Source organism: Podarcis cretensis (genome assembly GCF_951804945.1).
Source record: "Podarcis cretensis genome assembly, chromosome: Z".
Taxonomy (NCBI): Eukaryota; Metazoa; Chordata; class Lepidosauria; order Squamata; family Lacertidae; genus Podarcis; species Podarcis cretensis.
In genome coordinates, this window is record NC_137184.1 from 23,046,997 (window position 1) to 23,065,102 (window position 18,106).

The 18,106-nt window shown below is 42.6% G+C and overlaps 1 protein-coding gene across 5 annotated transcripts in view; it reads right to left on the minus strand.

Annotated features, from left to right (window-relative positions):
- LOC307207618 (vascular endothelial growth factor receptor kdr-like) overlaps positions 1-18,106 on the minus strand; it is a 196,994-nt gene that overhangs the window by 64,528 nt on the left and 114,360 nt on the right. For all 5 annotated transcript variants that reach the window (XM_079961607.1, XM_079961610.1, XM_079961611.1 and 2 more), the window contains exons 12-13: positions 10,934-11,042; positions 3,435-3,728 (exon numbers count right to left, since the gene is read on the minus strand). In XM_079961607.1, the coding sequence (XP_079817733.1) occupies positions 3,435-3,728; positions 10,934-11,042 (403 nt within the window). The remainder of the gene's footprint in view (positions 1-3,434; positions 3,729-10,933; positions 11,043-18,106) is intronic.

The following is an 18,106-nucleotide window of genomic DNA, read 5'->3' on the forward strand; positions in this document are numbered from 1 at the left end:
TGCTCACAGGAGGTGGTCCTGATTCAAATATTGGGCGACAAGAATGCAGTCAGTTTTGTCCTGTAAAAACAAGAGTGGAGATGACCACCACCCTAAATTAATGTATGATATGCTCAAAGTATCAAGTACAGGTGCCAGGAAGCATTATTTACTTCTCCTACCAGTAACTGCCAGACAATCTAGCACAGTTTTCTATACTTTTCATCCTTTCTGCCTCGACTATTGTATTTTAACCTCAGAAACATGGCTGGTGCCAGGGGTTGGTATGGCAGGACACTTGCCATGGGCCCAAAGCCCAGCAGGAGCCCCACTGATAAGAGCCCTGTGCACCTGCATCTCATGTTTACCATTGCAACCTACTTGTTCACCTGCCTCTTCCTCTGCCCCAGAGGGGAGGTGCAAACGAACAACAGCAGTGGGTGTCTTCCCCAAGGACTCCCTGCCAACAGCTGAAACTGGCACTCCTCAAGAAGACTAGTCGAGATTTGAAAATTTTCTTTTCTTTTTCCTTCTCCAAATAGTATCACCTTTATGCATTCATTTGGGTCATATCCACACCATACATATTTAAAGCACATGTAAACTACATGGCTTACTCCCAGAGAATCTTGGGTACTGTAGTTTACTGCTCAGAGAGCAACAATTCCCAGCCCTCTTTAACAAACTACACATCCCAGGATTCTTTAGAGGAAGCAATGTGCTTTCAAGTATGGTAAAGATGTGAACTTTGTGGATTTGAAATGTGGATGTGAACTGTTAGTTTTATACCAGATTATTCAGTATAATTTTTTTTGTTTGAAATATCGGGATCGCTGTCCATCTCCCAAACAGTTCTAATGTCAGCACAAGGGTGTAAGAACACAATGAGAGCCATGCTGGATCAGGTTAGACACCCATTTAGCCCAACATCCTGTTCTCAAAGTGTCCAACCAGATACTTGTGTCCTACGGACTGCAGCAATACCTCTCCCACCCTGTCCCACCCCACCCTCCAGTCAGGGTTGATATCATACTGAGTAGGCAGAGCTGAGCCAGATCAAGTCCATCCAGTTCTCACACCCAGGTCTTAATGGTGCACACCATGTTGGTTTTATAGGATTAAGAGACCTGTTGCCTTTGAAATGTTGTTGGGATTACAGGTCCCAGTAAATATTGTTATCCATCAGCCATGTTGGCTGTGGCTGATGAGACAACATCTGGATGGCTACAGGTCCCCTACCCCTGCTTTAGCCATGGTGGCACAGCTCACGATTGCTCCCTAATAATGGAATGATTGAGCAGGCTAAACTTTTTCAACACTCTGACAGAGAAAATCTCCAACTGCTAAATAAATAAATACTGTAAGTAAGTAAGTAAATAAATAAATAAATAAATAAATAAATAAATAAATCCACCTGTACAGCTACAATATTTTGGTTCAAGCGAATGACGGACACAGCTCTTTGAACTAAAGTGTTCTGGCTGCAGATAATAACATACTGACAGGGAGAATGCTGTTGCTGGAATTGGATTTTTCGAAAAAGCTGGAATTGGATTTTCCATTTGCTCTGCTGGAGAAATTCTCTCCGACTCAAAGAACGTCACAGCAAATCAAGTGGCCAGGTAGAGAGAAACAGCTCTCTTTTAACCTTGCTTTTCACATTTTAATCATTCAGATAATTGTGGGGCTGCACTTCACTTTTATATATTTTATTATTTATTCTCTTACATCTATATCCCATCTTCTTCCATCATGGAATCCAAGGCAGTGTACATGGTGTTCCCAGAGGTCTCCCATCCAGACACTCACCAGACCCAGACTTACTTTGCTTCAGCAAGGAGGTGGCCTCATGGACCTTCAGGCTGGACACTGGGGACATTTGCTACAGTCCTGTATTGTAGCTGGCATGGAGGAATTTGTTTGGGAGCCAAGACTCTCTGTTGACTTATGAACTTGGGAGAATCACCCAATTTTCACAGTCCCCCCCTAACTAGCATAAACCGAATGGACCCCAGGGTGCAACTGGTGGCGGTGAAGGATATCCATTCCTGCTTTCTTTCAGGTCAAGTGGAGAAAATCTTCAGTCACTAATACCATGCCTAGAAAGATGGGACAACTGAGATGTGTAGAATTTCCTTTTTTCTTGGTATGTTCTTGGTATGTTAAGAAATCTGACAAGGACCCTTTGACCAGCAGGAGTCTTTTATAGGCTTAGATAACCATGAACATTCCTTAAAATCACAAATCAAGTTTTAGAAATTGCAAGATGTGAAAGTATTAATCTGTCTCATAAAGGTTTCTTTGGATGGTATTCAACAAAGTACTTTTGGTTGCACAATGAACTTCCCCTCCCTCTCCTCTCCCCATGCACCCCTAAATCTATTCTGAGGGTTCCCTCAACCTTCCAGATCAGATTAGAGAGGGGCATGGGGGCACATGGGCAGAGGAAAAAGAGGAAGAAAGAAACTTCCATTTCACAAGTAGAAATTATTGTGCTAGTGAATGTACTTTGTTGGATGCCACCCTTAGTCTTTATCATAGTCCACGGCCATATATTTATTCCTTCAATTATGAGGCTAATACCACAGGCTCTTTTGAAAATAAGAGCTATGATTTTCAGACCTTTAGCATACACCATGAAATGTACAGGTGTGCTTTATGAAGGCCTCGAGATTCAGAGCTCTTGTGAGATTTCAGTGAGATCTCATGTGGTCTTGCCAGTGGTGGTGTGAAGCTGTTCTTTGGTGTTCCACTGCTCAAGGCAACTTCCTCAGCCCACCTCATGGGTGGGTGGGCACTACTCAGAGATATCTATATGGCCATTCTGGGAAACAGGTTACTATACTAAATGAACCTCTGCTCTCATCTATCAAGGGGTGCTCATATGTTTATATCTATTTGTTTTCACACTAAAGTCTAGAGCCACACAACTTGTGACCCACCAAGCCAAATACAATATATCAGACATATATTGAAGTTGACCTTGACAAAACCTCTTGCTGTTTCATTTTTGTTTGTATTTCTACTTCTTGTCTGGGATTTCAGAAAAGTGAGACATGCCCTGTGCAAATCACCACCTCCTGTTTCAATCTTTCCACACTGAGTTTCAGTGAATGGTCCCGAGTTCCAATATTGTGAGATAATGAGAAAAACTTGTGCCTGTCCACCTCTTCCCTACATCACATATAATTTTATGCACCTCTGTTGAATCCCTCTCAACCCAAGCTCTTTCTACTAAAAAAATCCCTAATGTACCTTTTCTGAACCTTTTCCAACTCTATGATATCCTTTTTGAGGTGAGGCCACTGTATACTAGAATGATACACAGTAGTCCAACTATTCCACAAATATGCATAATGATATTTGTAGTTTTATTTTCAATCCATTGACCTGCCGAGGTATGTCCCTGTTCAACAATGTTCCCTTGGGAAATCTGGCCACCCTACCAGACTCACCTTTGACGTTGAGCATGGTGTTTTTCTCCAGCCCCTCAGTGCTATTTGGGTGGCTTCGAGCTCTGCACCTGTATAGACCAGCGTGGGCCTGCGAGACATTCTTAAGGCCCAACGTCAAGTAGATGGAATAGTTGTCCACCTTCTTCTGCATCAAAGCATCAGGAACGGCCTGCAAGGTGGGGTTGTACCAAGAGAGGTGGTTGTAGATGTACTTGGAGGACTTGCAGGTCAACTGGACATTGCTTGCTACAATGGCTGTGATTTGTGGCTCAGTCTGTAGTTGAGATGGCACATCTGGAAGGGGGGAAAGGAGGACACTTGTAACCATGTTTGAAATGCAATTGAGAAGATGGATAACTTCTTGTTTTCAAATGGCAAAAAAGCAATGGCACACAGGAAGCTGACTCAGACCACGGGTCCATCTAACTCAGTATTGCCAACACGTACAGGCAGTGGGTCTCCTGGGTCTCAGCAGGCAGGAGTCTTTCTCCAGCCCTGTATGGAGACTCCAAGGACTGAACCTGGGACCTTCTGCATGCATAGCTGATGCTCTGCCACTAAGCTATGGTCTTTACCAAATGAAGTGCATATGGACTAATGTAGTTTGACCTGAACAATGCTACAAATGGGAGGGGCAGGGAAACTGTGTGTGTGTGTGCCAGTTGTCAAACACTCTCCCCAGCCTCTGACAATATTCGCTCACTCTTTATGTGAGTGATGTGGTATTTGCGGCCTGCTGCCATCTGTTGCACCACTGGGTATCGCTTCTGGCAACTGCTAGGAGACAAATTCCCCTCACGCCAACTGCTGGGGGGCAACTCAAGGGGCCAGGCCTGAGACTGATTCCAAGGAGTCAGATCCACTCCCAGGATTTAAAAGCTGGTGTGGCCTCCCCTGATGCAGCAAGTCTGTGGGGGTTGTACCTACTTGATGTATGTCATGGGTCAGTCCCAAAACTGGCCTTGACCCCCGGTTTCCCTCCGGCAGGTGGGCTGGAGTTGATGGTGACTAGCCCAGTGCCAAGCCTAACTCATTCACATCTGTCATCAATAAACTTGTGGCCTAATATTAACCCATACAATGTTGTTGGTGGTCTTTGGTTTTGCTGAGACGTCCTGATGGAGGCAGGTTCATGGCACCTGGGCATACAGCCAGGCCTTAGCCATTTTTATAGTCCGAAATTACCTGGCAATTATCCTCACAGCTGCTGAACTGAGACTAATACAGTTTCCATACACATAGATTTCTCTGTTCCATTTTTAGGATTGAAACTAACATCAGACTGGGCATCCACAATTTCTTCTACCTAAAACAGGAGTATGGAACCTCAAGCCTGGGGGTCAAATGCAACCCTCTAGGCTTCTCTATCCAACCATTGGCTCTTTCTCCAGACCACGTCCGCCCCAAGACACCTCCATTGCTCTGCTCATTTTTGCCACTGGTCCCACCCACCACTATCATGCAGACCCCTGGAAGATTGCCCATGGGGGAATGTGGGCCTCATGTTGGTAAAGAAAACCCTTGTGTGCTGAGTCATTTTAGTCACCTATCCCAGAGAAGACCATGGCAAAACTCAAAACCTTGCTCACTACTTTGCAGAATTTCCCTGCTAATGAAAAGGTGTTGTTTCCTGGTCTAAATTTGGATTTTGAGTTATTTTCTTGCGATTAACAAGCAAGTTTATGGCTTGCTCCTCTAAAATAAAACACTGAAGGTAATAAATTCACTATTAAAGTCAAGCAATAACTATATGATAAAAACTCAAAAAAGGCACAAAGAATTCAATCCTATATTCACTTACCTGGGAGTAAGTCTCACTGAACTCAATGGAGCTTACTTCTGAGTAGTTATATATAGGACTGCACTGTAAAGTAATACTTTATTTTTATGACTTTTCAACAGCCCCATGTGTTTGATTACCAGCTCTCAATAACTGCTGGCTTTTATATTTTCAAAGGAAGAGTGGCCATTGCTTCTTTATCCCAGCAGCAGTACGTAAAGCTGCACAAACACTCGCTCCACTCCATCCTGTGATGATTACAAACTGCAGAATGGGATCACGTCCAGTAGCAACATCTTTCTCCCTGCCCCTTTTCCTCTGTGGCTTAAAATCCAGCTCAAGGGGACTTGAAAGCTCGCTCACAACATTTCAGTCAGTCCTAATAATAGATATTACGCTACTGATGCTTTTGGGTTGTTGTTGTTTTATACCCTAATGGATCAATATAGCTACCTGCAATGTTTGTCTAAAATAACATGGAAATCTGATGTAAAAGCAGCAGTCAAAACTTGTGCAAAACTTTTAGAAAAAAACCATCATCCAAAAAATAAACTGAAATAAAGCAATATTTAGGCAATGCTAAGTTAGTCAGATGCAAATGCCCAGGCCTGGCTCCTGATGGCTTCTCTCTGGCCTGAGATTGGTGAATCTGTCAATTTTAGTTTCTCTCGGTTTCTTTTTTTCTTTCTTTTACAGTCTTCAGTTTCCCCATATTCCCACATCAGTTTGTGACTTAAAAAAAAATTCTCATGAAAATTCATCAACATTTTTGTGTGAAGTTGTCCTAATACAGTCATACCTTGGAAGTTGAACAGCTTAGCTCCTGAACGTTTTGGCTCCTGAACGTTGCAAACCCGGAAGTGAACTATTTTTGGAAGCTGAACATCCAAGGTATGACTGTATTCATATTTTTACAAAGCAAATTCCCCAAATACAATCCATTTTTAACACATTATTTTCATGCACACTTTACACCAGTATATGCATTTTGTACACATTACTTGGTTGGAGAACCGCAGTGCAACATCTGCAGAAGTGCACATTTTGAAGGGGGACTCTCAATTCATGTATTGCATCAGAAAGTGCAATTTGCATAAGCTCACCTTTAAATGTGTACTGAATAGAATTTCTCCTCTACCCCTAGGCCTGATCTGACCATGTTGCCATTCACTGAACACCCCATTAGGCCCCTAAATGGCTATTTTGCTGCAGGCATCTTCATTTACCCCAAACAGAAGGTATCATAGGTCTATAGGCTTGGGCATTGCATCTGGGATAAATAATGTAGTATTTGGCAGAAACTGAACTGCAGCAGAATAGAAACAATGCTAATTGTGACAAGTGGCAATTCCTGCCTTCTTACACTGCCTATTGTAACTGGGCTCTGTTTGTATGGATGGTAACATACAGGGCAGGTCCATGACCATGTTTGTCACGTGTACGTAAAGATACACTGTCAAGGCCTTCAGCTGAATGCATGGAATCCATGGAAGGATTTCTCTCCAACACATGCAGGTTTTCCAGACCAGAATTAGTAACACTCATTTCAGTCTGGAATCAAGAGCTGTTCAGGGATTCCAGATGAGGGCACGTAATGGTTTGTTCAGCTGAGTTCCTCTTCCCTGCTTCTCTCAGATAACATGTTGTTTGTTCAATGTACTGTAAACAAACTTCTGTAATATGGATTTATTTCACATCAACACTTGCAAGTTGTCAGCTTGAAGGTGGGTGTGAATTTGCCCTGGAAACAACACCACAGAAAACAGGACATACCATACTTTTCCATGTATAAGACAAGGGTTTTTTTACTCTAAAATAATGTTCAAAATTGGGGCTCATCTTGCTCATAGTGCAGAGGGGGGAATGGGCGATTGGTTGTAGCCATGAGGAGGTTGTCAGTGGTGATTGGGTGGGTAGTTAGTGACTGTGGCAAGGGCTGCTGTGGATTGGCTTCCACTGCTGCAATGGTGTGTTTGCTTGCTGGCTGCTGGTGTCAATTGGGCAGACGCTTTGTGGCGATTGTGACGCATGTGATTGGCAGCGTTTGTCAGTCTGGTGAGTGATTTTCGGCAAAAAAAAAGCTCAACAATCCTGGGCAATCCCCTCCATTTTCTTAAATTGGAGTCTCCAAAAACAGGGGGTTTCTTATACATGGGGGTGTCTTATACACAGAAAAATATGGTAATTCCCCAAGTGATATTCAGCAATTGGCATGATGGGTCATTTTGCTGGGAAAGATATAGTTTGGAACTCTGAAATGAATGAATGAATGAATGAATGAATGAATGAATGAATGAAAGCATGTTTAACTCCGCTCTACAACCAAAAAGGCTTCCAGAGCAGCTTAAAGATCAATAACAAGCATCTCGAGAGAAACCTCAGAGAGCTATTGCCAGTCGGGGGGGAACATTTTTAAGCTCAAGGGCTACATTCAACTTATTTTATTTTTTAAGTGCTTGTCAGATGCAATTTAATTCAGTTTGATTCTCAATTATTTTTAGGGCTGACACCCAATTAAAGAAATCTGAGTTAATGTATGGGTTTTAGTTGATTAATCAAATTAATTCATCAAAATGTCTGCATGTTTGCAGGTGAGTAAGATAATATTGTGAAAGAAAGCCAAAAAGCAGAATTGTGTGTGAGATGATGCACACACCTGTAACGCCAGCTTAGAAAACGCTTTCCCTCACGTGTAAGGGATAAGGGTGCATGTGTAGAGCTTGAAAACTCACACATCTACTACATATTTTGGACCCGTGAGCACATCTGCAAACCAAATAAAATTCTGTGGGCATTACCCACCCACCACAGCCTATTCCAACAGCCTATTCCACCACAGCCTATTCCAACAGCATTGAAAGCAAGATTGTCGTTAATCACCCTGATGGCATCATGAGCACAAACTGTCATGAATGCATAACAAAAAGGAACATCTGGACAATCAACCAAAAAGTTTTGAATTAATTAAATAGCTTTCTCCACCCTGGTGTCCTACAGGTATTTCAGACTATAATTCCCATCAGTCCCATCTTGTGCATGTTTGGCACTGATGAAAGTTGTGGTCAGAAACATATTGATGGTTCCAAGTTGGGGAGGCTAGATTAAACATGGTGTCCCTATTATGTAAAAGGTTGAAAAAGGTGAAAACCTCTTGTGTCACTCTGCATACCATACCTAAGGAGGATGATTCACCTTGAGAGTGCATCTTCACTTTGATTGTTTGTTGAATGTCTGTGCTTACATTGTCCAGACACATAAAATATAATTCACATCCTCGCACTGAACAGATGCAAATAGCCTTTAAAAAATCCACACACACAACTCACCACCGTAAAGCATGTGCTATGTGACATCTTCTAAAAGTAGCTGAGCATTTGCTTTCAGCTATAGTTACTGTAATTATTAATTGCTATTACTGCAATTTGGGAGCTCAAGTGTCCAGGATTCCTTACAAAAACATATAAATTATTCCAATGAGAAAAGGTAAACTGTCAGTATATATCAAAAAGGAAGTCTGGTTCCATTTGTTTTTACAAGGAATTAATTGGCTTTCATTTCCTGTCCTTTGCACAATAAACTGCATAATTTAAACCCTCTGTGGTTTTGCAAGTTCTGTATTTGAGCTTCCGCAGAGCAGCTGCATTGCTTACAGTGAGAATGGACAGAACAGCTCCCTTGCCAGCCTGAAAAAGCACAGGCCCTTTTCATGTGTCTCATAAATGTGTCAGGAGAGGATAAACTGCCTGGGGCAACCGTTTGTAACTGTCCCCATTTGGGAATCTGGCAGCAAATCTTATCTTATGTCTGTTAGGTAGGACATTTAAACTTTTGTGTGAGGAAATCAAGTGGCCCTCAAGGGACACAATCGTACAACAAAGTCCTCTGTGCAAGCTCCAGTAAAATTAGTCGGACCTGAACAGGCTTTAGGCATGCATGGTTCTGGCAAGTTCGGTTCGCGAAGATTCTCATTTTCCCAATATTAAATTCAATGCACCACACTTCTGCATCAGGGCGGGGCCTGAAGGGCCAATAGGAACTGCTGCTGCAGCTACCACCCAGGAGGACTCCCCTGCCTGAGGGCCCCAGTCCTGCAGCTCAACATCTGGCCCAGGGCTGGGCCTGATGGCCTCTATAAAGGACTGCTGCCGCTGGGCAGAGAGGGCTCCATTTTGTTTTGTTTTGTTTTTGTTTACATTGCTGGTTTTTTTACCTATGTCATTTTAAACTTTGATATTCATGCTGTATTCTTAGCTTTAGTTTTTGATTTATGTGGAAATTGTTTCCCATTTGGTTGTGTATTTTTTGATGTGGTTTATTTATTGTTTATGACTTTTGTAATTATGTAAATCTTGTTATGCTGTAAGCTGCCTTGAGCATTGTTTTTTTAAATTGTGGAAAGCCGGCATACAAATAAAAAATGATGATGATGATGATGCATCAGCTTGCGAATTCATCAGCATTTTTGTGCTACTTTCTCCTAACAAGCATATTTTTAATGCACTTTTGACTAATGTACTTAAAAAAAACCTAATGTCCCCATATACGATGCAGTTTTATAAGTTACTTTCACCAAAACATGCATCTTTATGCACATTTCACCAAAAATGTATATGTCTGTATATGTCGTTTGGTTGGACACAGTGCTATTTTTCCTGGATTTAAGAGGTGTGAATTTCTCATTAAGATGCAAATGAGCTTGATTTTCTTCTCCACCCTTTTCATTCTTCTTTGCAACATTCCAAACTTAAGGGAGAAATCCTAGCATACTGATGTTGGTGGCTTTGTGTATGTGCTTAGGATTCAGGGCAGGCTGCTCTCTGCTAGTGGAGGAGAGCACTGCTGATTGGTGGAGATGCTCTGAGATGGAGTAGGACTCTACAACAGGACATTTTGGAGGTGGAGTTGGGCCAGCCTAGGATTTGCCAGTTCTTTGCCAGGTGGAGTGAAGGGTCTGATCCAAGCACCTCTGTTGCACCAGCTGGGAGCTGGCTCAGCAATAACGTCTGCAGGAGCCAAAAGGGCTCCCAATTCATTGGAGACTCAACATTCAACATAGATGCCTGGGGCAGTCATAACTTTGTAGGTAGGGCGAGCAGCACAGCCATACTTCATGTTCAACATATGGACCCTCTTTCCATGGGAAGAGAGCTACTGATTGTGTAGCAGGGGGGATGAATGGAAGCTATGAAGGTATTAGTGAATTTAAGAATCAGAAATGTGTTCGTAAGCAAGCTGGCCATGCAGCTCTGGGCTGAGTGGAATGTAAGATCTGTTCAAACCAATAACCACAGGCATCTTTGACAAGATTACCATACATAGCCTCTGCCACAGAAGACCCTGTTTTGCAACCTTGCTATTGTAAAGTGGGAGATTCCTACTCTTGCCATGTGTATCTCTTTGTGCTATGTCACAATGTATGTTTAATGGAAACAGAAGTGTGTTTCAGCTGTTGGCATCCAACTTGCTTCATCTGCATGGTGAGAGTATGTCGGAATGCAATGCAATGCTTTAATAAATTAACATCCTGCTTGACTTACAGTTGGAGTCTCGTTCTTATTGACCACCCGGGCTGAACCCCAATATTTCCCTAGCAAGTATGCCACATTCTGAAGCAGTCATGGTGTCCAGTGAACCTGAAGTATATGTATGGATGGATATATGTGCACTGCTGCAGATGCGCTTCCAGAATATAAGGTGTGAAGGCTTATTGGTACCTTACCTGAGACATAGAATCGAATGCTTCTTTCTTCTGTGCCAACCTTGTTGGAAGCCACACAGAAATAGACCCCAGAGACATTGCTTGCTGTGGTTTCCAGGGTGCTTATGATCTGCCACGTGGGGAAACAGAAAAGATAGCCTGGTTACTTTTAGAGGTCATGGAATAAGCAAATCTGCAGAATCTTTCATGCAAAGGACCCAAGACTCACCTTTGGGGGATGAACAGCAGAGGCATTGTCAAGGGAGGATAGGGATAAAGTTTAGCCCAAGCAAGGCAAATTTCATCTTCCAGTGATACCGTTACAGATCCTCAGATGTTTTCAGCTACAGGTCAGGTGCAGGTTAATCTACTTTACTTAAATATTGATACTCAGGAAACTGGTGGTGCAGACAGGGCCTAGCTTAGGGTAACAGCAAGGATGAAAAATTCCAGGAGTTTTCTACTTGAAAGGGGATTCTAGCTGAGGTCATTCCCATCTTGCTTGCTTCTTACACACATCTACCAGTCTGTCACGCATTGATTTCACACTTTCATCAATGCAGCTTAGAGCTAAAAGATCCACATTAGCTAGGGAAACTTTGCAGTTTTAGGCCAGCCTTCATCATCCTGATGTTCTCCAGAGCATCATAATCATATTCCAAAACATCTGGAAGGGCACCAGGTTGTGGAAGGCTATTATACACCCTTACCTAAAAGTAAGTCCCATCAAACTCAATGGAGCTTACTAATGAGTAGACATTCCACTGCCAGAGAAGGAGCTGGGATCCAGGATATATTTCCCTCTTCTGTGTCGTTTTAAAATGTACGTGATATGGTCTATCCTCCCACCCGCCCCGATTCTCAGTTCCATCTCACAATCCAGTTATGTTAGGCTTGTGAAGATGAACTAGGGGCAGGGGTCAAGAAAGGAGTTCAGACTATATCAGGCAGATGAAATAAGAGAGAGAGAATCTCCCTACTAATCTAAATCCAAGCTTACACCAGTGATGTGTCAGTCTTCTGACCACAGTTCACCCCCCAAAACTATCTGCACCTTCCAAGTAGTTTTGTAGAACATAAAAAAAAATCCTGAAGGTGCTTTTGTTTCATTTTGTTAGTCTATAACAAGCACATTGGACATGCCCAAATAAAAGAAGCCTGCCTTTCCTTCCCTTGCCAGTCTCCTCCTTTCCACAAGAAAAACAAGCCTTACTTTGGGGGAGTAGGGGTGGTGGCAAAGTGGTAGGGAGGGTTCGCTTCCACACAGGAGAGGACCCACAAGGTCCCTCTTTACCTGGAAATTATACCTGGTGAGTCACTTCCTGCCAGGGACCACCCTTGTGGATCCTCTGCTGAATGGGATGAGGATTTTGCCTGAGGGTCTCAAGTCGTTTTGTTCTTGATACCAAGATCCCTTTTGCTGACAGGGTTTGAATGAGAGAATTCCCCTAAGCCTTATCTTTGTAGAATGCTTTGCAAAAAAAAAGTATCTCTGGCTATTTTCTTTAACACCCTACACCCAATATGCACAGTAGGTTCCTTCTCCCTCTTTGTAAAATGTTCACCTTGAATGCATTTGTAGCAAAAGCTAAGCTTCACTTTTCAGCTAGAGCTTCCAAACCAGGCTCAAGGGCAGCCCCAAATAGAGTACATTGCAGTAAACTAGCCTCAAAGTTACCACACATGGACTTCAACTGGTCCAGACATGACACCCAACTCTGACTCCCAAACTGCAATATGGGACCAACTGGGCAGTCACCCAAGGTGCAGACCTCGGAGGAGTGCAGTACTGACCTTTGAGGGGCACAGTTTTATACAGATTAGTTTTTGTTATATCTTATAAATTACTGAATATTTAACTTTTATATTTTGAATAATTTTATTGTTTCTGAAATAATTCATGAATTAGAAATGTTCTTTATGTATATGTGAAATAGATAAAGACCATAGAGTTGATCGGAGGTTATGTTACATATTTCTAGGAAGCTACGGCTGATAAAAACTGACCACCTGTAGCTCAGTACCACAAACAAAAGGCAGAAAAAGCTAAGGAGCAGGCAAAGCAAGAAGAGTTCTTCCTGAAATACCTTTGTTCACAGAAAGCAATTGAAGAACAAGAATACGAATGTACTCTTCTTGAAGCTAGCACAGAGGGAGCTGAATGTGGTGCTCCTACTACAAATTAGATACATTTCTTGAAAACGCGCATAGGAAAAAGAGGATGTCAAGAAAGCAAGAGTAATGCAAAGTCTGCAAAAGAAGAAGGTATTGTGCCTGACTTGAATTACAGTCACCCTGTTAACTGGCCCAACTATTGCAGTGATAATTTGTGACATCTTATAACAGAACATGGACCACAGCAGGTTGTATCACACAATTTCCCCAAAGACTAAAAAAGAAGATTTTCTCCTATACACTACAGGCGGAGACTAGCAAATAGTGAAGAAGTGTGCTGTCAATGGTTGACACGTTCAACCTCAAAATATTTGGGTTTTCTTTTTGCTGTAAGTTGTAAGTGAAAAATTTGGTACATCACCCCTACAAGGAACAGGTTCAAAGGACTGGGGACTTATCCACACATACCTTTTGCCCCAATCTTTTGAGGCACAGGTCTGCACTTCAAAGCTCTGTGTCTGAGCATTTTATTTTCTGCCCCAGAAATTTCCTTGTGGGCTGCAGGGGTGATGATGGTTTTCAACAAGTTTGGATATATGCTACTGAGAATGAGGCCCAGGAAGAGGTACCACAAGAACTAAAGCAGAAATTCAAAGTAGGTTTCTACTATGCTGCCTCTGATATGGCTAAACAATCTATTGAAGAGATTCCAACAGCTACAAAACCATAATTGCCTATTTGGCTTCATGTATGATATATACAGTATCAACAAAACATCTGCTGAAGATGTACGTAAGGCCTACAAGAATTTGGAAAAAACTACTGATGCGGAATTTCTGTGCTGTGAACTTATAACAATAGCTCAAATGCTAAAAGGTGTGCTTCCTTTCATATTACAACAAAAACACCTGGATAATGTGCCCAATGTTTCTGTTGCACAAAGGATCTTTCTCACACTTCCAAAGTCAGTGGCATGTGGTTGCTCAAAGCTTTAAGAAAATGCACATGCTCAACAATGTTGCAAAGGAGACTAGTTGATTGGGAAACTACATCAATTGAACATGCCCAAGCCTCAGCACTTGACCTGAAGGAATTGGTGACAAAATTTGCAAAGGAAATGGCACACAAAGTGAGATTTTTATGTGCCTGAAATAGAAAACCTTTAAGAGACTTGAATTTCAACATCACAATTCACAAGGTTATTCAAAATGATTTGTGTGCTAAAACATTTTCTTCTGTATTTGTGAAAGTTAATCAAAGACTGTTGTGTTACTTATTCTTGCAATTTGAAGCAAATTTAGCAGTTTCAAGTTTTGTGCTTCTAATTTTTTTCTACAAAACATCTGTTTTTGAAATTTGAAGTTAGCAATTTTGGGGAGTGGTGTGTTCAAGTAGTTAGCCTTGTCTAGGGTACAAAATGGGGACGCAGGTGGCGCTGTGGGTTAAAGCCTCAGCGCCTAGGGCTTGCCGATCGAAAGGTCGGCGGTTCGAATCCCTGCGGCGGGGTGCGCTCCCGCTGCTCGGTCCCAGCGCCTGCCAACCTAGCAGTTCAAAAGCACCTCTGGGTGCAAGTAGATAAATAGGGACCGCTTACCAGCGGGAAGGTAAACGGCGTTTCCGTGTGCGGCTCTGGCTCGCCAGAGCAGCGATGTCACGCTGGCCACGTGACCTGGAAGTGTCTCCGGACAGCGCTGGCCCCTGGCCTCTTAAGTGAGATGGGCGCACAACCCCAGAGTCTGGCAAGACTGGCCCGTACGGGCAGGGGTACCTTTACCTTTACCTTTTAGGGTACAAAATACCCTGCCTCTAGGACTACGGTTGGCCAGAAATATTTTTTGCATTGAAAAAGGCTTTTGCTTTTCTTCTGCTGTTTTGCAGCACCCATGGAAAGGAGACACTGCTCAGACACTGCAAATAGTGCTCCTCTGTTTGGTCAGCCACCAGTGCAGAAACTACTTTGCCACAGCCCACCTAGAATGGCATCACAGCTTGCAATGGCCAACAAGGTGCCTTCCTGATGTTGTTGAACTACAGCTTCCAACATTCCTGACAAACTGGGACTGGTGGAAGTTGTACTCTAAAAACATCTGGAAGGAATCTTGTTGGTTATCCCTGCACTTAATAGTTTGGTACCAAGTTACTTGAAGGACCACCTTTACCCATATTAGCCTGTCTGGGTTAACCAGGGTCCCCAGACACATGCAAACAGATGTTTAGAGCTACACAGGCATTGAAACAAAGACATATATCTTGCATGCCCTCCATGCTTGTGTGGGAAATAAAGGTGTAACACAGGCAGACATTCACCAAACCCTTTGCCTTTACTTGCAAACAACTCTTGAGCCCAGAAATTTGCAGGATTTCAGTGGGGAAATGAAAGATTGAGAGTGATTATCTTTTAATAAGAAGAATCCCTTGAAATGATTATGTGCCAGCCTTTCACTCAAGCTTTCTTCTTCTGCATAAATCCCTGAGATCAAGAGTTCAGTTATCTTGGCAAGGGTCTAATGCAAAAGTTTTAGTTGTCTGCATGCTCAGCTCATCTTTCAGTTGCCAATAAAATAATGCCACACGTCTCCAGAATATCACATTGTGCACATGGTGCTATATGTCTGCATGAGCAAACCTATCTGTGGATTTCCCTTTCCAGCATATTAAATAGTAAATCAGAAAACTGAATTCATATGGAAATGGTCAGGACGTCAGCACTGGTAGCTTCTTTAGAAGCCAGGCACTTCCTGCTTTGCAGTCAAAAGATACAGAATGTCCTTAATGCTCTAAGGTTATCTGGAATATCGCTCTTGATTTCAGTTTAGAAAAGGGATAGACAATGGGGTATTGAGAGCGCAGTCTAGCTCATAGTGGCTTCTTACAGCTGATCTGCCCCCCAAGATCATCCTGGTTCTCAAGGAACTCCTTTTACATTTTGTTGTTACTTTTACACGGTGCAAATGGCTTAGGGTCAGACTAGATGTGACTTTTGTCTTTGCTGACTTGACAGTGGCTTTCCAGCTTTCCAGACAGGAGTCCTTCGCAGCCCTAACTGGAGATGTTAGAGACTGAACCTGGAACCTTTCGCACACAGATATTCTTTAGCTACTGAGCTACAGCTCTTCCCCTAAAATAAATTAAGATTCCAGCCTTCCTTGCTCTGAATAAATTCAGAAAATAATTCAATTCAAAAAATAACTTAGGAAGTCACTGTATACCAAGTCAGTTCGTTGGTTCACCTAACTCAGGATTTTATACATTGATCAGCTGTGGAGCTCCAGAGTTTTCAGACAAGTATCTTCCCCAGCCTTACCTGAAAACACCAAAGACTGAGCCTGGATACTTCTGCATGCAAAACATCTCCTTTGCTAGTGAATTACAGCCATTTCCCAGTGAGGAAGCAGCTCTAAGAATGACTCAGACACATCACTTAAAATGTTGTAACTAAATTGCAAATTTGCAATTAAAAAGATCCTGATCTTTCATTGATTTGATAAGATTTTTTAAAAAACAACAAAAAACCTGATTATGCCTCATTTATATGCTCAGAGGGTTGAATGCAATGTCAAAATGTGTGGCTACACCCCCTCAGTCCAGATATGGCCTGCACTAACCCAAACGATAAACTGCCTATGACTACATAATGCAGATGTTTGCACAGATGTACCCCAGCTGTTATTTTAGGTGCTTAGAAAAACCACCTCGGGTTGGAGAAGCACCACTTCCATGAAATCCGTCTGTGTCTGGCCATGAACTGCCGTTGGGGATTAAGGGATTCTTCTTTGAAATCTCGTCTCTTTGGAACAACTTTAAGGCACACGTTTTTTAAACGTGCAGAGAAAGATGATCAAATAATGAGAAGAGTGGGATAAAGGCAAGCAAACAAAACATAAATGCTGAAAAAGATAAATCCAGCGCTTCAAGATCAAACCAAAGCCTCTTCTTTCCCACTTCTTGTTTTCAGAAGTGGACAGGCCATTCCTTCCGGAAAGCCCACAAGCAGTGCTTGGAAGACATTCCCTCTCCCCTGCTGTGTAACCCCAGCACACTGCACCCAGAGAAAGACTGCCTTCAAGCAGGAAGACTCTCTATAGCCATTGTGGCAGGCAGATACTGACGGAGCTATGCTGATCATAATTACTGGAGGTCCTGAATTATGGATTAAGGCATGGATGGAGAGCCTGCCCCCACCCCCTTGATGTTGTTGGAATTCCAACCATCCCAGCTGCAGTCAACATGACCAAAGACTAGGGGCGAAGGGAGTTGTAGTCCAACCATTTCTGTAGGGTCACAGGTTCCCCATCCCAGGATTGAGGAAGAGGCAGTAATTTGGAGCCAATTAAGCAATCCCATATATATATATATATAGAGAGAGAGAGAGAGAGAGAGAGAGAGAATACCAAACTGTGACTTTTGTAATGTGTCCTCTTCTCACACAGAAAAGTGTAGCCTTGTGCAGAGCCAATCCTATCACACCATGATGACTAGCAACAAAAGCTTCCTGTTTCCAGCTTATGACACACTATGCTGTAATGAGGAGTGCATGGCTGGCAAAAATGGAATCTGATAAAGATTAGTGTGGAACATGAGAAACTACCTTATATTCAGAACACTGATCCATCTAGCTTAGTATTACCTATGCTGACTGGCAGTAGCTCTGCAGGGATTCAGACATGGGCATTCCCAGTGTTACCTGGAAATGCTGGGAATCAAATCAGGGACCTTATGCATGCAAAGCAGATGTTCTGCCACTGAGCTTCAACCTTTTTCTCCTCTGCATTGGGTGACCCTGGCCTGCTAGTCATCCATGGTTATGGCTACACACAAATACTGCAGGGCAAACTTTCAGCAGCCAGTCTATCAAGCTGGATCCCAGAATCCACTCTGTATTCCAGAATTCTCTTCTGAAATGCCTGGAGGATTTCAGGTTAAATAACTGTTCTTCTCACAAGTACTTTTAGTGCATAAACAGGTGCTTCATATTCCTACTCAGAGCCTATACATACTCTTTGGTTCTATGATTCTGTGTATGAATGGACCATAACATGACGAAGAGAAATTGTAGCAAAGCCAGGTTGGATCTACACT